The sequence below is a fragment of the Poromitra crassiceps genome (assembly GCF_964638095.1).
Source record: "Poromitra crassiceps genome assembly, chromosome: 1".
Classification (NCBI taxonomy): Eukaryota; Metazoa; Chordata; class Actinopteri; order Beryciformes; family Melamphaidae; genus Poromitra; species Poromitra crassiceps.
In genome coordinates, this window is record NC_139623.1 from 8,132,704 (window position 1) to 8,158,544 (window position 25,841).

Consider the following 25,841-nt stretch of genomic DNA (forward strand, 5'->3'; position numbering starts at 1 on the left):
GGGTGCAGGACCAGTGTGATGGCTGTGGAGGGGAGGGGTGCAGGACCAGTGTGATGGCTGTGGAGGGGGGGGTGCAGGACCAGTGTGATGGCTGTGGAGGGGAGGGGTGCAGGACCAGTGTGATGGCTGTGGAGGGGAGGGGTGCAGGACCAGTGTGATGGCTGTGGAGGGGAGGGGTGCAGGACCAGTGTGATGGCTGTGGAGGGGGGGGTGCAGGACCAGTGTGATGGCTGTGGAGGGGGGGGGGGTGCAGGATTAGTGTGATGGCTGTGGAGGGGGGGTGCAGGATTAGTGTGATGGCTGTGGAGGGGGGGGGGTGCAGGATTAGTGTGATGGCTGTGGAGGGGGGGTGCAGGACCAGCGTGCGTGTTGCATTGAGTGATGGCTGTGTGTGTGGGGGGGGGGGTTGCAGGACCAGCGTGATGGCTGTGGAGGGGGGGGGGTGCAGGACCAGCGTGATGGCTGTGGAGGGGGGGTGCAGGACCAGCGTGCGTGTTGCATTGAGTGATGGCTGTGTGTGTGTGTGGGGGGGGGGGGGTGCAGGACCAGCGTGCATGCAACATACAGTGGGCCCCTCATTAACAACCATATTAACAACCTCCAAACCCGCCCATCAAGCAGTTACTATCTATCTGGCCTTTACTCTCATTGCTACTGTAACAGTCTTTTGGTATGAAAATGCAAGTTAGCACCAATCCAGGCAGTTCATAATTCTTTTTTTTTTTTAGTCGGAACTACCTCTAATTAGCATATTCATTAAATTATGTGTTGAGCTGGCAAGCAAACTACTACTACAACCTCAGCACAGCTCTAAATAACTTTTCAATTTCCCAATGGTCCTCAAAGTCTGTGTATAAGTATATGCTTTCCATTCTGGATATTCAGCTAATCTATTAATTTAGACAAAACTGGGAAAAGATGTTCTTTAAAACAACACAACCTATACTGTATGAATGTTTTTCTCTTCTTCATCCAGGCCATCCAGTCATTCATAAAAACACATTTCACTACTGTAGATCCTATATCCTATTTGGAGCATATATCTATCTATCTATCTATCTATCTATATATCTATCTATCTATCTATCTATCTATCTATCTATCTATCTATCTATCTATCTATCTATCTATCTATCCACCTTATTTCTAGCTGCCATGATGCCTGATGGGTGCTTCTTCCGCTTCCGGTGTATTTTTTACACTGTTTTAACGACAAAAAAAAACGTCTATGAGGATTTTACAGCAGAGCCATTCTGCTCTACAGCCGTGTCGTTCGGGTGCTGGGATAACGTAATGCATTGTGGGTAGTCGGCTACTGTGGCTAATGCTAACGGCTAGCGTAATAGTTACTTTACATGGCAGTAAAACGCCACTGAACGAGCAAATTGATTTAACTTTTAACCATTTCGAGTAAGACTGTTTCCATACGGACCCGCAGCGTTGGTTAGTTGTTTATAACGTGACTATATTTATAACTTTTATAACTGACTCCAACTTCCTGTTTATAATTCGGGTCTGCAGCCGAGTATAACAAAGGAAATGGCAAGCTGCAACAATGAGTCACATTAAACCGGACCTTGTTCCCACAATTATTTTTTACAGTGGGGCATTCAAAAATAAGGTGGATAAATGGGAGCTGGGGCTCTGTCTGTGTCTGTCCCACTGATGACATCATCAGTGAAGTCATAAATCCCACTGATGACATCATCAGTGATGTCATAAATTCACTCAAACACACACACAGTCACGAGAGGGAGAGAGGGGGAGAGAGACTGAGGGAGAGGGAGAGGGAGAGAGACTGATGGAGAGGGAGATGAGGTGAGGGAGGGAGAGAGAGGGGGGAGAGACTGAGTGAGAGAGAGGGAGAGAGAGAGGGAGACATTGTGCGCACGTCAATAGGGCAGGCAAGGCCACACAGCAGCCGAGCTGTGGGCAAGGCCGTGCAGCGGCTGAGCTGCGAATGTGAGCTGCAGGACAGGCGAACCCACGCAGCGGGTGAGCCTAGGAATCGGGAGCTAGGGCTCTGTCTGTTTCTCTGTCTGTCCCACTGCGATGTCATAAATCCCACTGTGACATCATCAGTGACATTATCAGTGATGTCATGAATCCCACTGTGACATCAGTGATGTCATAAATCCCACTGTGACATCATCAGTGATGTCATAAATCCCACTGATGAAATCCCACTGACATCATCAGTGATGTCATAAATCCCACTGACATCATCAGTGATGTCATAAATCTGACATCATCAGTGAGGCTGGTCTCATTGGCCACACAGCAGCTGAGCTGCTGGCAAGGCCGCGCAGTGGCCGAGCTGTGAATGCGAGATGTCTATTTCAGTTGTATTAGAACTTTAGACGTACCTGTCTGCTGAAGATATAAAATGTTATATAAATGCGTTATATATATTTTAAGCCTGTCCTATATTATAAAAAGGAGAAGTGTGGACTGTTGACTGGTGAGGGATAAAATCGAGAGGGGGATGGGGTAGAGAAGGCGAGTATAGCAGTTTTACCTGAAGCTGTGAAATATTGATAACATTATGATGAAGTGACAGTGTGTGACTGTATGACTCAGAGATAGAGAGGGGGAGAGAGTGAGTGTGTGTGTGTTTGCAAATAATGTGGATGAATTTATGAATTTTTACATTTTTCTTTGAAAATCATTCCTAGCAGCCAGAGGCCACGAGACTAGAGAGAACCAACCATGCGAGCCAAACTCTGAACCACTAAAAGATTCCGCAAACTCTGCACACCAGAAGTGAAGCCGCACATTTTAAATGTTTAACGGTTTGGAAGTAGACACAACCAATAATTTAATACTCTAAGTAGGAATTGGATCATTAAAATATGTATGAGATTTTTTTTTAAACGTTAATCCCTGAATGGGCTCCAGCGATAATAACGCATGAATAATGATATATGGAATTGCCCTTTCATTGACAGTGCTGGCTTTGACAGAGTATTATGATGGAAATCAGTGGTGATGTGTGTGTGTGAAGGGAATCTCCTTGGTGATAACACCTCCCTCCCCCCCTCTCTCTCTCTCTCTCTCTCTCCAGCCCCACAGTGACGAGGCAGTCCGTGTGTGTGTGAGGGAGAGGGGCCACAATGTGCTCATTCTCCAGAGAGTGTCGTCACAGCAGCCAGCCCCCTCTGCATCAGCGAGGGGAGGAGGGAGCATGGAGGAGAGGCACAGGAGGTAAGCCTCTCTCCATCTCTCTCTCTCTAGCTCTGTATAACTCTCTCTCTCTCTCTCTCTCTCTCTCTCTCTCTCTCTCTCTCTAGCTCTGTATAACTATCTCTCTCTCTCTCTCTCTCTCTCTCTCTCTCTCTCTCTCTCTCTCTCTCTCTCTCTCTCTCTCTCTCTAGCTCTGTATAACTATCTCTCTCTCTCTCTCTCTCTCTCTCTCTCTCTCTAGCTCTGTATCTCTCTCTCAGCACTCTCCCCTCTCATCATTCTCCTTCTCTGCCTCTCTGGATCACTCTCTCACTCGTGCATGCTTACATCACAGCTCCCTAGACATAAACGACCAGATTGAATAGATATAAGTAAGGCGCTTGGGACCGCGAGCTTCCTATGCAGCTCACTCAGGGGGTGTGGAGAGCTTTTTCACTGGGAAAAAGCACTCCCGGGATACCGCGGTGCGGCTTGAGGGATTGACAGCAGTGGACTCCGGGGCTGTATAGCGGGCTGCAAGGTTGGATGGATGGCTGGGTAAAGGTGGCATGCAGCAGTAACCGCCAGGCGAGGGCACGCAGACTCTGTGAGGATGGGCTCTCGGCCCCGAGCCCCGGAGCCGCGAGGACAAGAGGAGGGCAGGCTGCTGCTGCACGCCGCCTTGGTGGAGCAAGAGGAGGACGAAGAGGACGAGGAGGGCTCCGAGGAGAGCAGCAGCAGCAGCAGCGGCGGCACCAGCCGGGCAGAGGAGGCGCTGCTGCTGACCATGCCCACCTTCGACGTCCCCTACTTCCGCTACATCGATGAGGAGGGCGAGGAGGAGTGGAGCAGCAGCCGCTCCCTGTCCTCCATCGAGGACGACTCGTCGTCTGACTCTGCTGTGTCCCACAGGTACACGGTGGTGTCTGACTGCTGTGTCCCACAGGTACACGGTGGTGTCTGACTCTGCTGTGTCCCACAGGTACACCGTGGTGTCTGACTGCTGTGTCCCACAGGTACACCGTGGTGTCTGACTCTGCTGTGTCCCACAGGTACACCGTGGGGTGACTGCTGTGTCCCACAGGTACACCGTGGTGTCTGACTCTGCTGTGTCCCACAGGTACACCGTCGTGTCGGGGACGCCCGAGAAGATCCTGGAGCACCTGCTGAACGAGCTGACACTGGACCACGACCAGGGGACGCCGCCAGGCAAGGAGCCAGGTCAGCACACGCTCCGTTCTGACCGTGTCTTGTCATCATGTCAGTATTGTATGGAGCAAAAATTTCACTGAATTATGTGCAGAATATTTATCTGGTGGGCGAAGGGGCAACTTTATGTCTACAGCATTAGTTAGTGGCTTGCTTGTGACTTTCCATTGGTGTGTGTGTGTGTGTGTGTGTGTGTGTTAGAGAGAGACACAGATCCTTTTAGATCCTCAGTGCCATGGCAAATCAACACATTTCCACTAATCCCAGCAGGTAGATGAAAATGCCGTGCTGTTGGCAAGGCAGAAGAGACTCTCCATTGCCGAAGCCGCGTATGAGTAGATATGAGAGAGAGAGAGAGAGACTTCAGAGAGTGTTGTAGATATGAGAGAGAGACACTTCAGATGAGTAGATATTAGAGAGAGAGAGACTTCAGAGAGTGTTGTAGATATGAGAGAGAGAGAGAGAGAGAGAGAGAGAGAGAGAGAGACACTTCAGATGAGTAGATATGAGAGAGAGAGAGAGACACTTCAGAGAGTGTTGTAGATATGAGAGAGAGAGAGAGAGAGAGAGAGAGAGAGACACTTCAGATGAGTAGATATGAGAGAGAGAGAGAGAGAGAGAGAGAGAGAGAGAGAGAGACACTTCAGAGAGTGTTCCTGGGAGATGGACGTGGTCACAAATGATCTGCCATCACGATGTATGCAGGCTCCCCCCATAGCAGAGATCATTGCTCATTCTGATGAGGAAGTGAGTGGAATTGATCTTAATGTCCTCTCAGGAGACCTGTCTGCAATTCCAGCTGGTGCACTGCACATGTGCCAGACTCGTTACGTCTCAGGTTAAATCACAATATTTCATGACTCGAGTTTAAAGCATGTAATATTGATGCAATGTTGAAACATAAGGTTGAATAATTTAGATCTCTGTGAGACGTGGCTACGAAACGATCCCCTGTGTCTAATTCCCTCGGGTTAGTGTATTGGCGCTCTCAACACATCCACACAGTACATCTAACCTAATTACCTGTGGGGTCGGTAGGCAGTCCACACAGTACATCTAACCTAATAGGCAGTGGGGTTGTTGACAGATCATTCAGGATGACCTCACGTTTGCAGTGCGTGTGTCCCGAAGTCGAGCCTCCGTGGGGAGCTGGGGGCCAGAGCGAGATGCTGAGTGAAGTGAAGTCCCAGGGTCAGTGTAGCAGCCAGAGACCTGCCGGAGACGAGGAGGAAGGAGCCCAGTCCTGAAGAGCAATTGATCTGCGCTCAATGATGCTTAATACTCTGACTCCATTTGGCCTTGGTTCACTCTATTTCAATTGGGAAGCTCTGAATGCGACTGCTGCTGCTGCTGACGATGCACTGAGAAGGTCACCACAGTGTGAGAGTAGTGACTTCATCTTAATTCAACATCCACCAAGCTCACCTCATTGTCGTGTCTCTCAAAGAAACTCGCTGATTGTAGAAAATGAATGAATGTGTCGACCTGACCGATGAATGTAGACAAACGTTGATGTGTTAACAACTATGAGTAGTGTCATTACAAATGCAATTTTATACTAGGGGTGTCAAAATTAATCGTATAATCGATGCATCGCGATGCGGACGTGTGAATCGAATCGAATCGTTGACAGATGAATCGTTGAATCATTTATGTTTACATTTCTGTTGACATTCAGATTTTAAAGCACTTTAAAGTTAAAAAAAGGGACTTGATGTGTATCTGACTGCTTGATGAAAAAGTAGCCATGTGCAGTAATAGTACAGAAAATTGAGGATTTGATACTTGGAGCTGCAATACTGTTGGAGCTGTATCAAGATGCATCGTGCTGCATCGTGTAATCGAATCGAATCGTTGACAGATGAATCGTAATCGAATCGTGAGGCCAGTGAAGATTCACAGGCCTATTTTATACTATGTTGCAGTGGCACTTGACCTCCCCTCCTCCCCATATCCAGCATACAGCATTAGGAATGCAGAAGAGATGGCATGTTTTAAGATCACCACAGGCATGTTGGGGAAAATGCAGACTTACTCTGGTGTACACACACTGTGTAGCTTTTTAGCACTCACAAGCAGTGTTGGGGGTAACTCATTACAAAAGTAATATATTACATGTAATATAATACTTTTAGCAGTAACTCAGTAATATTACTTGTTACTTATTACTTATAGGATTTCAGTAATATTATACCAGTTACTTTGTCAAGTAACTCAATTTACAAATTACATTTTATTAAATCAAAGCACATATTTAAAAAAGATACAATCATTTCCTAATCAAACTGTGTGTTTTTATGCAAATAACCACTATAGATGACAATCACAAAGGAAAAGAATAACATTTAGAATTTTGGATTGTTTACACTGACTTCAAGGCGGTTGAAATTATTTTTCGGGATGGTTCCGGGGCGGCGATGTCATTCTGCTGCTGCTGCTGCTGTTTTGGTGAAAGTAATGCAAAAGTAGTGTAATAAGTAACGAGTTACTCTACACACAGACAGTAATATTGTAAAGTAACGTATTACTTTCAAATGAAAGTAACTAGTAATATGTAGTATATTACATTTTGAAAGTAACCTGCCCAACACTGCTCACAAGTGTTCAATCTTTGCCTTCTTCCCCTGGACCCTGTACACAACCTCTGACAGCTATTGGTTGCAGCTCTGCACAGATTCACACTGCACACTGCCGACTCTTAAACACCTCATGGAACAATTTGTGTGCTACATGAGAGGACGTTCCAGCTCTGTGTGATGCACCGTGGGGATGTGTTAATGCTCGTGTGTAATAGAAAACAGTCTCAGGGAGTAAGCGGATACAAGCATTTCATTGAATTACACAAATTGCGTGTAGGCTATCATGACAATTGTATGGGTTTTATACAAAGAAAGCGTGGCTTGTGATGACGGCTGCAGCCCAAACATGACAAATGTTTTGTTATCTCAGAATCTGGATTGATTCATTTCAAGACTACCTATTAACATGCAAAAGGTCATGGATTTGATTGGAAAGTTGATTGATTGCACAGCAGTTTGAAAGACTAGATCAATTAGATCAATGACACCATTCTGAGATTCTTTATGGTAGGAGACTAAATTTGATTTGATGCGAGTATGTGATTATAGGATTCTCTGTCATAGGATACTAAAGATGAGTTTGAACACACCTTTTAAAATGCAGCTGTCTTAAGAGAAAGAGACACTAGACTGAAAGCGTCAAAGGAACTAATCTCTACTAGTTTATAAATACAAACATATGGGCCATGGCCTACATTCACTTCTCTGGCCAAGGCCAGCAAGTCTATTAATGATCCTGGAATGAAATCAAATCAAATAAAGTTAAGTGACAGTGACAGCTTTCACTGGACCTTAAGGTTAAGGAGAGGGGCAAGCAGCAATACAGGGAAGCTCGTGCTGTGTCAACACGGAGGATTTTCACTATCTCTCCTTGCCCATTTTCTCTGTCCCACAGTAAACCCCCGGAGAATATTCATGTATAGAGTCATTTGTTTCCATGTTGCCAAACACTATAATGACAGTTTGAGTCTCCCAGCGGCAAAACAAGCCGTTTTAGCGAACGTGGAATGACGGTGCGCAATTGCCCGACTGGGTTACATTGGTATAGTTGTTTGACGATATTGCTCGAGCAAACAAGGCTATCTCGGTGGGTACTCAACCAATTAGAAAAAAGTATGTCACGATGAGAAATAGGGTCCAGATTGAAAGAAAAACACAAAATTATCCTTTAAAACCTCTTCTAAAGCCACCTATTTCTGAAGAAAATGGTGAAAACGACATACCCAAACTAAAATGCTTACTGTGGCTGAACCGCTAGGGTTACAGACAACTGCCTGACCTTTTCTGAAAGGTAAGACTTTGAAGTTTCTGTTCCAAGTGTCAGAATGACTCTATGTGTTACTCACCCTGAGTAACACCAGCTCAAACACAGTGGTTGATTATCGCCTAGAATAAAAAACACTTTTAGAGTGTAAACAGTTACCTGTGGTTGTTGTATTTATGGCTATAAACCCAATTGAGACATAGCCACAGGCCTTACCACATCCCAACTCAAAGAAGATGAAAAAATACCAAAACATGAGTATTTGGCAGTGGTTTTTGTAGGGCGATACCTAGGCGGATTTCCAAAAAGCTATTATAAAAAGCCATTTGAAAAAGCCAAATAATCTGAAATGTTGTCTTTGTCTTTGTACAAAGACAGCTATAACTTCTGCTGTGTTGATCTGATCTGAAAAAGGAAGACAGGGTTCGATGCGCAAGATTCAGCCGGTTAATTTGGTATGTAGCATGAACAGCATTGTTCAGAATTAACTACCTAATTAATCACATAAATGACAGATGAACAGCAAAAAATCAGAAACGTAACGCCGGGGTTACGGTGCCATGCAAGAGGAACTATAAATTAAATAGATATTTATAAAAACAAATACATTTATGTACTATAAATTGTGTGGAAGGAGACTTTACTGGAGAGGCTTTTCCCTGCTATTTTGCTCTAGTGGGGGGAAACAACTTTAGAATAAACCTATGGGTCTTCTTCCACACAACATAATAAAATATTCATTGAGTTTTCTGACTTCAATAGCATAACCTGCAGAGTGTACACTACAGCTTGGGGAGAAGTTTTATCTCTGTTGTTACTCTGGAGAAACACCTTCAGTTAAGACTATCTGGAAAAAGGACATAGGCCTACATGTGTGTGTGATACAGTATAGTGCATGGTGATGTGTGTGTGATACAGTATAGTGCATGGTGATGTGTGTGTGATACAGTATAGTGCATGGTGAAAATTGTGTGTGTGTGGGGGGGTGGGGGGGGACTAGATACATATGTGAGTGGGTGACAGCAAGAAACACATGACATGTGCTGTGCGTTGTTATTGGCTTGCTTTGTTTTAAGGTGTGTTACTGTGTGTACTGATGTGTGAGCTGACTGTGTTGTTACTGTGTGTACTGTACTCTTGATGTGTGAGCTGACTGTTGTTACTGTGTGTACTGATGTGTGAGCTGACTGTTGTTACTGTGTGTACTGTAGGCTACTCTTGATGTGTGAGCTGACTGTGTTGTTACTGTGTGTACTGATGTGTGAGCTGACTGTTGTTACTGTGTGTGTACTGTAGGCTACTCTTGATGTGTGAGCTGACTGTGTTGTTACTGTGTGTACTGATGTGTGAGCTGACTGTGTTGTTACTGTGTGTACTGATGTGTGAGCTGACTGTTGTTACTGTGTGTACTGAGCTGACTGTGTTGTTACTGTGTGTACTGATGTGTGAGCTGACTGTTGTTACTGTGTGTACTGAGCTGACTGTGTTGTTACTGTGTGTACTGGTGTGTGAGCTGACTGTTGTTACTGTGTGTACTAAGCTGACTGTGTTGTTACTGTGTGTACTGATGTGTGAGCTGACTGTGTAAGAGTGTGTGAGTGATGTACTGTGTGGATGGATGTGTGGAACATCATGATGTCAGGGAGTTCTGTGGACCATGACGCACGCAAACAAAGGCCCTGGGAAGCAAGTGTGAAATTAAAGGGGTCCATTTACAATTGTGTGTGTGAGATGCACTCACAGAGAGGAGAGTAGGTTGGCCCTATTAGAGCTTTTCTTTGTGGTCAGGCATACGGTCATTTCAGAAGGCTCTTTCTCGCTTAGAACTGATCATATCAGCACATTTGTAGCACTTAATTATTTCCTAATATCCACGGAGTAGTTGTCTACCTTTTACGAGCAGATACTGTGGCACAGGGGCACTAACAAACCTTTTATGTGATTGATAATAATTGCTTATATATACAGTAGGTCAGGCATTCTCTTTTTTTTATAATGGTAAAAATATTTTAAGTTTGAAAATATCTAAGTGGAATTGTCAGTCAGTTGTTCACTGACAACTTATCTAGTTGACCTATGTGTAACCTTGGCTGAGAATCATACAAGGACACAGGCGCTGAAAATGCTGCTTGCAAACACATTAAGGTCAATATGAGGAGATGGCCATTTTGTTTCGAAAGATAATTGGAATGAAAGGAGCCTCCACCGGTCCAGAGGCTAGAGAGACAGTCAACTGACACATTGACACTATTTGGCTTATCTTCAAGGATACAGGCTGCAGAAGAGATCTCATGAGATTGAAGATGAAGGTCTTAAAGGAATATATAAACTCAAGTGAGCACCGAGCAAACGACAAGTGAGGAATCGTCATTGGTTTCAGCACAAGTCATTATCTATAGACTGACCAAGGAGGGTGATGACTCAATCTATAGGGTAAAGTGCAATTGAAAGGTTATTCACATTAAGCTTGCTGTGGAATGACTCTGCCTAGCACTTGCTCATGGACATTGCTCAGCAATGGAACATCTATCATTTTTTTATCGTTATTATAATGGGATGGAACAACAGAAATCACGTCTCTAAATTGCTATCTCAATAAATTCCATAGTTACAACTAGCCTTAACAGCTTACAGTAGTCGAGGTCACAGCATATCAGCCTTCCAGTTATTGAAGAGTGTTTCAATCCATATGCATTTCTTTATTTTGAGGGGAGTTCTGTGTATGTTATATAGTTTTTGGTCTCATTTTAAGCTTAATAGTCTAATAATGTATTTTAAACTTATACTGCAAAAATATATAATTTTGTATTCTTTGTCAACAATGTGTGTCCCTTACAGATACACTTCTGGATGACTTTCTGCTGACCTACCCGGTGTTCATGTCAACTGGTGATTTATGTCAAGCTCTGCTGGGACAATATCCTTGAAAGCGGAGTTATTACATTATTATTATTATTATTATATTATTATTATTATTATTATTATTATTATTATTATTATTATTATTATTATTATTATTATTATATTACAGGAATTCAGCATCACAGTCTCTCACACAACCATCTTCAGAATATTACAGGTATAATAGATAGATGTGTACACATATGTATGACTCTGTTATGAACTCTGAGCTACTCCACTTCACTTAACTGTCTAAAACTGTTGCTCACCCTCTTGCTACCCCATCCTCTTGCATCCGCCTCCCACCCACAGGCACCCTTCATGCTTCCCGTCTCAGCAGGATATTCTATATGGCACTTTATGTCCGCAAATTGAACTCCCTCCTTGTCCGTGTTGAAGCCTTAACTGACGCCCACCTATTGCGGCAAGCGATACAGAGGGAAGGAGGACAGGAAGGAGGCTCTAGAGAGGAAGCGAAAAGTCCTGCACCTGGTGCTGCAGTGGATCGCTCTCTGCAGGGACTTCCTGAGGGAAGATGAACATGTTAAATTGTTTCTGAAGGTAGGAAAGACGTGACGAGAGAGGGTGGAAGCCGGTGGGTGTGAGTGTGAGGGGAACTAAATGTACGTGCAACGGGAAATAAAAATGGACGTTTCCTTTCAGACCTTGTATCGTTATGTGTTGGACGACCTTTATGAGCACCCAACGCTGGAGAAGGATCTGAGGGAGCTACAGGAACTCCGACAACTGCATCGCAGGCAGTGAGTGACCATAATAACTTGCTATGTGTGTTATGATGAGGAATTAAGAGACAGAATAATTCAGTGAATACATACAGTTAGGGATGTCACAATATATCGTCCCACGATATATCGCGATATCAAAACGTGACAATATGTATCGTTGAGATGAAATCTCATATCGCGAGAAAAAGAAGCTGAACATGGTGGCACTGATCTGCATCTGATTGCATGCTCGCTCTCCTTTTCATTGCTTTGTCTGAACAGACGAGGGACGTTACAGACACGGAGGATGCAAGTGGTGAAATTACTCAAATTACCGTGGAGGATGCCCCCTCAACTTACAAATCGATTGCAAAAAAATATTGTTAAATATCGTATCGTATCGTTATCGTGAACCCAATATCGTGCATCGTATCGTATGTGTGTCGTGACACCCCTACATACAATATATAAAATGGAAAAATGGATGCATTCATAAATATCAAGTCTGGGCGTATAGAGAAGCAGGAAATATGACTGTTGGAGTTCTGGAGAAAAAGAAGACTAGCTGGGTCTTGAGTCTCTTCTCTGTCTGTTGCCTTTATTTAGGATCTCAGTCCCGTCAATGCAGCCATTCATACATGAAGAGTAATTGCAGTGTTCTGGGGTGATGCATGGAAATCAAATAAAAATAGGAGATACTGCACAGGGATTTGAGAGAATGAATGTAATGACAGCTGTTTTATCACCAGCATCAAAAGGCATTCCTCAAAAGCCCAACTCAGAATTGAAAGTATGGCACCTCTACTGAGACACTGTTGCTGCTGCTGTCTTTTGTGAATTGAATTGATTGAGGTGAAGTTATTCATCTCAAATTGTCTGGCTGAGCTTGTTATACAAGGCAGCTGTTATACAAGTGCCAACCACAGGATACACCATTTTGAATTGTATATTAAATCTGCAAATTATTTCTTGTTCATTGTTATTTGGTATTGTTAACACTGACAGAACGGTCCTGCAGAGTTACTGTTCCTCAGCTACAGTTTCTGGCTGAATGTCTTGGCTTAATAAGGTAAAAGCACTAGTACCCAGCACTTATTACAGTGTAAACAACCCCCAGGCACCAGACACACTGCCACACACCCATGTCTCCCTTCCCCATCTTCACCCACAGCCTCCAATCAGAGCGACTCCCAGGGGAAAAACGCCAACCTGCCGCCCATTAGACCAATGCAGATCACTCCACCTGACAGTGCTGCCATTATCTGGCCCCGCCTTCTTCCTGTTTCTACCCAGGGAGACAAATCCACAACACCCACTCCCTCCGAGCCCTGGACTTTGTGTGGGGTGTCACTAACACACCCACTCCCTCAGAGCCCTGGACTTTGTGTGGGGTGTCACTAACAGCACCCACTCCCTCCGAGCCTTGGACTTTGTGTGGGGTGTCACTAACACACCCACAGCCTCCGAGCCCTGGAATTTGTGTGGGGTGTCACTAACACACCCACGTCCCACTCCCTCCGAGCCCTGGACTTTGTGTGGGGTGTCATTAACACACCCACTCCCTCAGAGCCCTGGACTTTGTGTGGGGTGTCACTAACAGCACCCACTCCCTCTGAGCCCTGGACTTTGTGTGGGGTGTCATTAACACACCCACTCCCTCTGAGCCCTGGACTTTGTGTGGGGTGTCACTAACACACCCACTCCCTCAGAGCCCTGGACTTTGTGTGGGGTGTCACTAACACACCCACTCCCTCTGAGCCCTGGACTTTGTGTGGGGTGTCATTAACACACCCACTCCCTCAGAGCCCTGGACTTTGTGTGGGGTGTCACTAACACACCCACTCCCTCTGAGCCCTGGACTTTGTGTGGGGTGTCACTAACACACCCACTCCCTCAGAGCCCTGGACTTTGTGTGGGGTGTCACTAACACACCCACTCCCTCAGAGCCCTGGACTTTGTGTGGGGTGTCATTAACACACCCACTCCCTCTGAGCCCTGGACTTTGTGTGGGGTGTCACTAACAGCACCCACTCCCTCCGAGCCTTGGACTTTGTGTGGGGTGTCACTAACACACCCACTCCCTCCGAGCCCTGGACTTTGTGTGGGGTGTCACTAACACACCCACTCCCTCCGAGCCCTGGACTTTGTGTGGGGTGTCATTAACACACCCACTCCCTCAGAGCCCTGGACTTTGTGTGGGGTGTCACTAACAGCACCCACTCCCTCCGAGCCCTGGACTTTGTGTGGGGTGTCACTAACACACCCACTCCCTCAGAGCCCTGGACTTTGTGTGGGGTGTCACTAACAGCACCCACTCCCTCAGAGCCCTGGACTTTGTGTGGGGTGTCACTAACAGCACCCACTCCCTCAGAGCCCTGGACTTTGTGTGGGGTGTCACTAACAGGCACGCTCTACTATTTATGAGCTCTTCTCACTCAGGGTCACCCTGGGGGAGGACAGGGTTGACTGCTTTGTGGCAATCTGCTGCTAAAAGGAGTATTTTTTATATATAGGAAAAGAAGACTCAGCAGCTATTAACCTGTCTTCTTAGCCTTTGCTCCCATCAACCTCTATCAGGCCTCAATGGAAAAAAGAAAGCTTAGTAGGTATGGCATGTACACCTACAGGATGGTCAAATGTTCGAAATGAAACATGTCCCGTTCTCTTGCACTCTTTCCTCAAATGGCATTATGGTTCATAGACATTCACGGTGACTCCATATTTGGAGGAGCAAGAGAGTGAATGAGATCATCAGCTGTGTTTTTTGAGATGACAGTGGGAATCACGTTTTTCATTAGTGTGCTGCTAGTCGGCGGCGGCGGGGGGCGGGGGTCGGGGGTCCGGGATCCCCCAGGACAGGCTTTGTGCCAACATGCCTATTGTGACGCAGAGCCCAGTACAGGCTGGGGGATGATAATGGACTTGGGGGCTATCCATCACATGAGCTCTAGGCCTAGCTGATGAGAATAGGGTGATTCAATGAAGGGATCAGATTGGAAGGTCTAATGTCTACACAGCACTCACATCCAGCCTTGACACTGAGCTTTAATAATGGACTGGGTGTAGCAGAGGAGTTTATGCATTCACTTTACCTTGATTATAGACTGTGCGTCTGGTAAAGTAATTTTTTACTATATTCTGATTAGTTTACATACTGTATATGGGAGCCTGAAGGAAAACTATGGTGGACGAGACGACTTGAACAAACTGGATATCCAAATGCACAAAAGCCACAACACACGAATGCAAAAACGACAACACAAATGCAAAAATGTCAACACAGATGCAAAAACGACAACATAAATGCAAAAGGAACTGCCCGTTTAATTGTCAACGGCCGTACATTTTTCGAAAAGCCAGATGACAACCCCCCAACACACACACAAACACAATACACACACACTAAATATGTACAGTATATATATATACATATTTACAGAAGGCGTTCGATCAGGTTGAGTGGCCTTATATGTTTGAGTCACTGCCGTCTGCAAATTTAAGTTTTCTTACGAAAAATTCTGTTATAATTCTAACTCAAGTTGAGTGTTTTAAATCTACCAGTTTCTGTCCATACACCGATTTGCTTCAATCACTCTTTTTTGGCTCCATGGGCAGACAAAAATTACCATGCATGGAGTGAGAAGGGGCTGGTTTCCATCAGAGACCTATACATAGACGGTCATTTTGCATCTTTTGATCAACTGAAGAGGAAGTTTGAGTTACCTGGCACAAAACTGGTTCAGATACTTGCAAACCAGAAATTATGTTAGATCTAAGATTCATACTTTTGAAGCGCTCCCAAATGAGCATGCTTTTTTATGTATTACTGAGCCCTCCTCACTCCAGGCATCTTATCTCTAGATTTGTATGTCTGCTTGACAACCGCAATACAGCCACTACTGAGAGGATTAGAGAAGCATGGCAGGGGGAACTTGGTATTGATTTATCCGACATTATATGGGAAAGGAGTCTGTCTGTGGTAACTCTGCTCAGTTAATAGTAGACACCAGCTGATCCAATTTAAAGTTGCTCACCGTCTTCACTACTCCAAGCATACATTACATAAGATCTTCCCTTCTGTCCCACCGCTGTGTCTCAGGTGTCAGAGGGCATGCTATCTCATGCCTTCTGGTTTTGCCCTTCATTAACGAGTTTCTGGGCCAAAATATTTGACTAATACTCTAAGGCCTACAAAATAACCCTGCAGCCACAGGCAGAACTCGCCATCTTCGGCTGCTCGGAGTCCTCTCTGAATTTCCCTACAGCTGTGCAGCAATCTCTGACACTGGGGACAACTGTCGCCAAAATACTTATTTTGAAGGAATGGAAGTCCTCCTCTTCACCTTCTTTCCACATGTCACTAATGGACATGGTCTCTGTTATACAGATGGAAAGACTCCGGTTCCTGAGAACCAACTCATTTGGAAAGTTCTCAACTATCTGGGACCCGTTTTTAATCTACCTTGACGAGGTTAAGAATGACTAGGGACTGAGGTTAGGAGTGATTGATGGCAATTGCCCAACTGATTTCCCACAGACCCCTTGTATAAGATCCCATATGCAATATCTCTTACAAGCACATAAGCACCTTATGCGGGTGGTAGCTCCACAATTAGTTACAATTACAGTTACAATGTTAAATGTCAAAGATGTATGTATATACTGTATACATGTATATATTTTTGTATTATTATTATTTTATTTTTTTACTTTTTATTATTATTACTTATTTTCCTGTGTCTGAGCCTGTTTGTCGTGTATGTTTATCGTTCTATAAAAGATTGAAAATAAAAAAAAATAAAAAAAATAAAAAAAACCTGCAGCACCAAGCGACCAGCAGGCGACAGCAGGTGTCTACACGCGAAAAACGTCGCTGTAGTCTGCATGGGCCGTTAGCCTTTGTTCACACCAGGTGCTTAACATAAGCAGAACTGAAGCTTGACTCACGCTGAATGTGAGCTCATGCCTAACCGGTCACACCAGACACACTCCTGCCTGGCAGCTTCACGCTTCACGCGTCACGCTTGGAAAATAGGACGGAATCCTGAACGATAATTTGAGCGCGGCATGAGCGTGCCTTGAGCAAGGCACTCGCTCGGCTGGTGTGAACGGCTTTGCCTGTTAACAAGGATGCCGAAATGAAACTTGTGGGTTCAGCGTAGGTTGAGCTTAGGTTGAGTGTTGCTTTGGCGTATTGTAACACTGGTCAAAGCTGTTTCCCATAAAGGAAGACACAAGTAGTGGTTCTTTCACATCCACATCGAATTTATTTACTTTACAGGTTATTCTCAGTGAAGTTGGCAAATCAACAATAAAACACTAGTTTAATAATTGACAGTCCTCTAAAACAGTGACATAGCAGTCGTCCTGCACACACAAGAAAACACAAGAAAACAGACTCCATTAATATCACCATTGCATTCCCCTCACAGTATTTACAAATAATCCTACTGTGGCCAGAACGTACCAGGCATTGCCTCTCTGCAAATACTCGGGACGTCCACAGGATAAACCTTGTCACCTCAATGATCTGACAGTAGCCTAATACACAAACACAATAAAGATACATCAAACAATACTCCTGCATTGATGTGTGTGTGTGTGTGTGCGCGCGTGTGTTCGGGATGCCACACACACGTAGCTTCAAGGCACACAATATACAACCCAACATTACAGTGCACCCGCAACAAAATGAACAAAACAAACAAACCAAAGCTACTTACATCTCGAGGCACCCAGCCAACTATAACCCGACGCCGGTAGCTCGCCCCGCATCAAACAGACTTCCAGGCGTCCTCGGTGGCAGCAGTAAGTGCGCCCACTGTACACATTGAAAACACACATGAGTTGCACGAATTGCACGACTTAACATTGCATGTACAGCAACGATAACTACTCACGTCTTTGTTGTAAAGCACGGGCTCGCGCCACCGTTTGAGCTGAGACCCGGAGACCGCAGGCTACCGCTAACAGCCCAGGGGCTCTGTTATATGCACTTCCTGCCTGCGCAGCCTATACGTGCTGACGTAGCGCCGTCGAATGTGCTGCTGACGTCGTTCCAGTAAAACACGCCCTGCGGCGCCTTACACTCACCCCCCCTGAGTAAAACTCATCGTCCCGATGATTTGAAACAATCAACTATACGGCGCGTGCAGGTTCTCCTATCCCCTTTCCACGCTACCGGCCCACGCCGAAATGTGTTTCAGAGCCGCCACCCATAGGTGATTAGTCTGTGCCACCACCTGAGCCACAGCCCCTATTCCCCCACCCTGGACGACCGGACGCGGGAGGTTAAAGGGGTTAGAATGATGACCTGCTGTCTGTCTGCTGGACCTACGCAGGGGTACTACGGGTGGGTCCTGATTCTCCGCTTCTGAACCAGATGCCCCACTCAGGTCCTGGTCACCCAACTCCTCTTCTGGCCCCCTGCCATCCACGTCAACCGACTCCCGGGCAACCGCGGGCACCTCCAAGCCTAGTGTCTCTTCTGAGGGCAGTGGATTCACCTGTGGGGCACGGCGGGTCCTCCCTCGAACCTCCATCACAGACTCCTCTTCCTCACCCTCCGAGTCACTTGTGTCTACTTGGGCTTTGTCCGACTGCTCCCTGCTCATTCCAGCGCCCAGGTTTGTGGTACAGGGCCGTAATTCCGAGCGGTGCACATTCTTCGGAGGTTGTGACCCATCCACTGGAACGATGGTATACACCGGCCCCTGCGGACCTGGACGCGCCATGACTCTGTGTGGAACCGGCATCCATAGATCCTGAATCTTGTGCCGTCCTTTGTGGTTGCGATTCCTCCTGTAGACCAGCTGGCCGACTTGTAAAGTACTTTCTTTCGAGGATGGGCCATGATATTTCTTCCTCGCCTCTGCCTGTTGCTCCATTTGAACCCTGGCATGGTGGTAAGCAGTCTGCAGCCGAGACTGGTGCTCCTGAAGCCACTCATCCACTGTGCCCGGAAAATCTTCGTCGCCTGCTCCAAGCAAGATGTCGATTGGCAGGTGTGGAGACTGGCCGAACATCAAGAAGTAAGGTGTGTACCCGGTGCTGGAGTGTTCGGAGGTGTTGTAAGCAAAGACGACCTCTGGCAGATGCTCCACCCACCTCCTCTTCTTCTCCGGAGGCAGAGTCCTAAGCAGGTTGTGGAGCGAACGATTGAATCGCTCACACTGCCCATTTCCCTGTGGGTGGTAGGGGCTCGTCCGGCTCTGACGAATACTGTACAACGAGCAGAGGTTCTTGATGATCTCCGCCTCGAAGCTCACGAGCAACCCCGGTGGACAGTGAGGCTCTCACCTCCTCCACCGTCTGAATCACCTCTAGGTCTTGTGGCTGCTCCCTGGCATGGGTGTATTGTCTGGACAGGCCGTCGGCATTGCCATTCTGCCGCCCAGGGCGGTACCGCAGCTCAAAATCAAACCTGGCCAGCTCCGAAACCCATCGCTGTTCAATCGCTCCCAGTTTGGCCGTCGCCAAGTGACTCAAAGGGTTGTTGTCCGTAAAGATGTCGAACTTGTGCCCGAGCAGGTATTCACGAAGCTTATCCGTAACGGCCCACTTCAGTGCCAACAGCTCCAACTTCATCGCACTGTAGTTCTGCATGTTCCGCTCGGAGGGGCGCAGACCTCGGCTCACGTATGCGATTGGCCGCCTCCCCTTTTCGCTGTCCTGGGACAACACCGCCCCCAGGCCCTGATGGCTAGCATCGACTTCCAGATAGAAGGGCTTTGAGAAGTCCGCATATGCTAGCACTGGGGCAGAAATGAGCAGTTCTTTTAAAGTTTCAAAAGCAGCCTCACACTCAGGGCCCCAGAGCTGCCCGAAAGGGGTCCCACCCGACTTTGACCTCCCCCTCCCAGTCCTAGTGGAAGTTAATGAGCGAAGGGCATGCAGAGGGGCTGCGATCCGTGAGAAATTCTTTACGAATCTCCTGTAGTAGCCCGCAAAGCCCATGAAGGACTCAAGCTCGGAAGAGTTCTCGGGACGCCGCCACTCTGCCACCGCACGCACTTTCTCTGGATCTGTAGCAACACCCTCAGATGAAATGACATGGCCCAAGTAAAAGACCTCCCGCTGAAAGAGTGCACATTTACTCCATTTCACCTTCAACCCACTCTCTCGAAAGCGAGCAAGCACCATCTGGAGGCGAAACAGATGCTGTTCAAAGGACGAGGAGAAAACCACCACATCGTCCAAATACAGCAGCAGAGACTGGAAATGTTCATCTCCCAGAATCCTCTCCATCAGACGCTGGAAAGTTCCTGGGGCATTGCATAGGCCAAATGGCATGCGATTAAATTCGTACAGGCCAAATGGAGTACAGAAAGCAGTCTTTTGTCGATCTTTCTCTGCCACAGAGACCTGGTTGTACCCGCTCGCCAAATCAAGAGTAGAAAACCACTGGGCCCCGCTTAAGACATCCAGGGACTCCTCGATCCTAGGTATTGGATAAGCATCCTTCCTCGTCTTCATGTTCAGCTGGCGATAGTCCACACAGAGTCTCAGCGTCCCATCCTTCTTCCTCACGATGACCACGGGTGAGGAATAGGGGCTGCAGCTCTCCTTGATGATACCCTGTTGTAAAAGCTGCCTAATATGGGCCTTTACCTCCTCATATTGACTAGGTGGCAGCCTACGATATCGCTGTTTTACCGGAATGTCATCAGATAACGGAATCTCATGCTCAATGATGTTAGTACAGCCTATTAAGTCGCCATCACTGAAAGAAAAAACATCTTGATTTTGACTTAAAATGTCCCTTACCTGGACTAACTGCTGCTCTGTCAAGTGGGGGCACTGGAGTTCAAAAGGAAATATGTTAGAATTTGAAAATGTGACGTCTACTGCCGCCTCATGTATATTGACGTCACCTCAACTTCCTGTGGCCCTACCTGCCGAAACTGGACTGACTCCCCACCCCCAGCCACTACCTCGGCCAGTGTTAACCGTGCAATGCGTGTGTGGGGGCTCAAACATGTGTCAATATTACCAACATTAACCACCGGGACCATTATCTGTCCGCCCTCCATCTTGACACATGCTGGAGCAACCCACAAACTACCTGGAAGCACCCCTTCGTCTATCTCCAGTGCCTCCACTAGCACTGACCGACAGGCAGGATTTTGATGCTGAAGCCCTGACACAGGAATAAAAGAAATGGACCCTGCAGGCACTACCACTGGAGCGGATGATAAAACTTTTGCAAAACCCTTAATGGGACCCGATTGAGGAGGTTCGCAAGGAAGACCAGGTGGGAAAGATGCATACAATTTACATTTCTTTATTATGTTCATGCCCACTATGCCCGGGACTTGTTGTCTTTTCATTTCAGTGACGGGATCCGAGGGGTCCTTTACAACCAAAATACCACATTGCGGGTGCACTGTTCCATTAATCTCAACATCCAGTCGTAAATAACCAACATAAGGCATGGGGACCCCGTTAGCCCCCTTTAGACTAAGCCACCCACAGGCTTGTAAAGCAGCTTGTCCCATGCCTTCAAGGTGTTGCTTAAAGAAACTCTCTGTAATTACAGAAACATTTGATCCAGTGTCCCACAAACAAAAAAGCTGGACCCCCCAATAACAGCCTTTATTACTGGTATGGGGCCCACTAAAGCTTCCACCACCTCATCCTGCCCTTTACTGTCCTCTGAGCCTAGCTGGCCCCCATCTGCAGTTTGGCTCCCTACTGTAGTGGGGAAAAGTTTCCCTGCTGTCCTCTGTTCAGCGTACCCTCTTCCCCCGACGGCCCTTGTGGTCTATTGCTAAAGTTAGCATTAGCATAGGACCCAGGTGCCCCTCTACAGGCCCTTGCTATATGGCCCACCCCCCGGCAGTTAAAACAAATGGGCCTGCCTGTAGAATCATACCTGGGTTGCTGACTGTTGCCCTGCTGGCGCCTTCCCACCTGCATCTGCAGCTGTGACAGCTCCTTAGCCATGGCCTCCATCTTGCCGTCCTGTCTCCTTATGGCATCCCTCAACTCTATCAATATGGGGTCAGGTTGGTTAGCGACATTGATTCCACCACATTCCGCAGCTGTCTCGCATGTATATGCAATTTTATTTCTGCCACCATCATCCTCACCGAGAAAAATGGCTTCCTGACAGAGGGTTGGTAAAGAAATGTTAGGTTCCTGTCTTAACAGCTTTTTTAGTTCCCTACGAAGTGGAGGGTCCCGAACGTTTTCTGCAAATTGATGTTTAACAGCCTCGTTGTTATACAACCCCTTTCCCCCCTCACAGCGGCTTACCCCCATAGCTAGTGACAGCAGCTCATGACAGTACTCCCTCAAACTCTCTCCCTCTTTCTGTTTCCTGTCAAAAAACAACTTTTGTGCTTTCGTCAATGATAAAGGGTGGCCATAGGTTTCCTTCAACACCTGTAACATTTCATCGGGGTCCTGTCTTATCTCCCTGGCAGAATGTTTTATTTCCTGCCGTGCTTCCCCCTCAAGATGGTCATAAATGTACGCAGCCTTCTCCCTCCCCTTGTATCGATTATAACTACCGGTAAGTGAATTCTCCAGCTCATCCAGCCAATCATAAAAGGATAGAGTTAAGTATCACTTTTACCAGAAAACATCAAACACTTCTTTTCTTTAGGTAAATACATAATGTTCAGAGAGGGCGGTGAAACAACTGTTTCATCGAGTGTGGGATTCTCTGTCGGCGCTGCCGCGCTCTGACCTGCCAACAACAGTTCGTTTTGGTTGATCAAAGTGTCTTTTTCAGCTTTTTCCTTCTGCAGCCTCTCCTCGAGGGCTTTAATCTGTTCCTCCATCTCCGTGACAGACATCTTGGGACAGTAGAAGACAGGTGGCCGCTCCCCGCCGCGTTGGTCTCAAAATGGCTGCCGTCTTCTTTCTATGTCACTGTTTTTCTAGTGTAGCTGACTTGCCAACTATACTGTTCTGTGACGCCAAAATGTAACACTGGTCAAAGCTGTTTCCCATAAAAGAAGACACAAGTAGTGGTTCTTTCACATCCACATCGAATTTATTTACTTTACAGGTTATTCTCAGTGAAGTTGGCAAATCAACAATAAAACACTAGTTTAATAATTGACAGTCCTCTAAAACAGTGACATAGCAGTCGTCCTGCACACACAAGAAAACACAAGAAAACAGACTCCATTAATATCACCATTGCATTCCCCTCACAGTATTTACAAATAATCCTACTGTGGCCAGAACGTACCAGGCATTGCCTCTCTGCAAATACTCGGGACGTCCACAGGATAAACCTTGTCACCTCAATGATCTGACAGTAGCCTAATACACAAACACAATAAAGATACATCAAACAATACTCCTGCATTGATGTGTGTGTGTGTGTGTGCGCGCGTGTGTTCGGGATGCCACACACACGTAGCTTCAAGGCACACAATATACAACCCAACATTACAGTGCACCCGCAACAAAATGAACAAAACAAACAAACCAAAGCTACTTACATCTCGAGGCACCCAGCCAACTATAACCCGACGCCGGTAGCTCGCCCCGCATCAAACAGACTTCCAGGCGTCCTCGGTGGCAGCAGTAAGTGCGCCCACTGTACACATTGAAAACACACATGAGTTGCACGAATTGCACGACTTAACATTGCATGTACAGCAACGATAACTACTCACGTCTTTGTTGTAAAGCACGGGCTCGCGCCACCGTTTGAGCTGAGACCCGGAGACCGCAGGCTACCGCTAACAGCCCAGGGGCTCTGTTATATGCACTTCCTGCCTGCGCAGCCTATACGTGCTGACGTAGCGCCGTCGAATGTGCTGCTGACGTTGTTCCAGTAAAACACGCCCTGCGGCGCCTTACAGTATGGTGTGAACATGCCGTAGGACTGTATCCTGAACGATCGCGTTAGCAAGGCACGCGCGCGGCTGGTGTGAATGGCCTTGCCTGTTAACAAGGACGCCGAAATGAAACTTGTGGGTTCAGCGTTGGTTGAGCGTTGCTTCAAGGTATGGTGTGAACGTGCCGTTACCCTGATATTTTACCCTAAACTTAACCAGTCATCACTCCTCATGCCTAAACCCCACCAATTTCTCCCCTGCCCAGTGTCAACTTCTGTTGTTGCTCACTTCCGTTGTGACATTTGCATTGGTGTTGTGACTTTTACATTGGTGTTGTGACTTTTGCAGTGTTGTGACTTTGCATTCGTATTGTTGTTTTTGAATGTGTTTTCCGTTAACAGGCATGTGTTTTTCGAATTTGCAAAGCATTTAGGATATATGCAGTTCGTTTGAGCCGTCTGGGCCACCTTACACAAACTAGGGCAGATTACTGAATGAATAAAAACAAAAATACAGTTTATGCAGACTTTCTGTTTGTACTGTGGCCTATAGCTGATGCTGCACTTTACTCATGTATGTCTTCTACCCCTTTCTCCTTTCTCCAGTATGGTGGATGAATATTCTCCTCACAGAAAGGTAAGAGAGATGGGGGCTGTGTGTGTTCTCTTTACTGCACTAAGACAGATGGAATGTTATTGAATGGACCCGACTGGGTACTTCGGCACCCTACTGTCGTTTGGGTGTTACAGCTATTGTCCTCACATATCCTGCTCAAGACATTGTTCTGTACTTTGACATTCATGCACAGTGTTCTCAAACAATATGAATGTGTGAAGAATTTGATGCATTTCCCTTCTTTTAGAGCAAAGCACTTTTCCACCAATTGAGTGTGAAAGAGAGCGGGCTCCAGACAAGAGGCACACAGAGGGACACCAAGGAAGGTGAGCCGTAAAATAATGGCTTTCCTCACATTCCTCCCATCATACGTTGTTTCCAAAGTTGACATTGTGTGGAACATTTAGGACAATAGGAATCCTTCAGAGGAACACAAATGCCTCAACTCCCTGCAGGGCCGTATGTAGGGTTTTCTAAATACGGAGGTCATGACCTCGGTGTTCTCAATGGTAGATACGGCCATGGCTCCATGTAGAGGTCTTCACGGGTCCAGAATGACGGACCCGGACCCTAATGGACCCGGGATATTTGTGCCCAGACCCGGACCAGACCCGTCTATTATTAGAAAGCTGAGACCGGGCCCCTCAGAACCATCAAATGTCGGACCCGGACCCGTATAGAAACGAGCATACCGGACCCGTACAGAACCGAGCCAATTTTCACCGAGATGTCCATGTTTACGTTAGCTCACAATGCTAATCTTGAGCTAGCTTGTCACGGTACTTTGCCTGGAGCACCTGGCATGCATAAGTTTTTGGTTTGGTTTTGCACTCTGCTAGTAAATATGACTCCGAGTGCGCATGGTCACTTAACTCTAAACAATATAATAATTGTCACAGAGGCAAGGCTAGACTATCATTTATGTCTATGGGCTAGACGCAACTTTGGCTTTACTGAGGCAGGCATGAGTAATCGAAACCAGAGCATTACTCCAACAGGCCAACATAACAGAGCAGCGAGTGCTCGATCAAATCCACCGCAGTTCTTGCTACTTGCAGTTTGTGACAACAAGCCTCACGTGCGCGCTATGTTTTCATGTGTTTCTGTATCACAGGTCTTCTCGGATCCACTCGGGTAACCGTATTACACATAATGAAACAGACCCGGGACCCGTGGTGATAGAATAGGAGCCGACCATCCCGACCCAGACACACGTGACCATAATAAAATGTGGACCCGGTCCAGTACGGGTCTCAGGTCACGTCCCGGGTCCTCAGAGTCGAGTAGACCTGTGAAGACCTCTAACTCCATGTGCCTTTCTTTGCCACAAAGCATTCCCTTCCATTTGCCTTATTGATACATGGGAGGGGCTACTTAACTGCCTGTATTTCTTTTGAAACGTTCTCCAGGGAAAGTCAGCTGATCGCTCTAGCTCTTTTACAACGACGTCCTGCTCCACGTTCACACAGTTCCACACATTCCCAGCGAGGAGTTGCGCACTACAAATGTTTGACATTGCAGCGCTACACTTAGAGAGCCAGATGCAGTGTGTTCTACTGTATATGATGCCATGCTGAAGTTGTAT

General features: G+C 46.6%; 1 protein-coding gene across 1 annotated transcript in view; it reads left to right on the top strand.

Annotated features, from left to right (window-relative positions):
* LOC310773614 (rap guanine nucleotide exchange factor 5-like) overlaps positions 1–25,841 on the top strand; it is a gene marked incomplete at both ends in the record, with an annotated part of 37,964 nt that overhangs the window by 5,036 nt on the left and 7,087 nt on the right. The window contains 7 exons of the mRNA XM_083633536.1: positions 3,065–3,204; positions 4,283–4,383; positions 11,053–11,131; positions 11,532–11,676; positions 11,779–11,876; positions 24,247–24,277; positions 24,504–24,582. Coding sequence (XP_083489662.1) covers positions 3,065–3,204; positions 4,283–4,383; positions 11,053–11,131; positions 11,532–11,676; positions 11,779–11,876; positions 24,247–24,277; positions 24,504–24,582 — 673 coding nt within the window. The remainder of the gene's footprint in view (positions 1–3,064; positions 3,205–4,282; positions 4,384–11,052; positions 11,132–11,531; positions 11,677–11,778; positions 11,877–24,246; positions 24,278–24,503; positions 24,583–25,841) is intronic.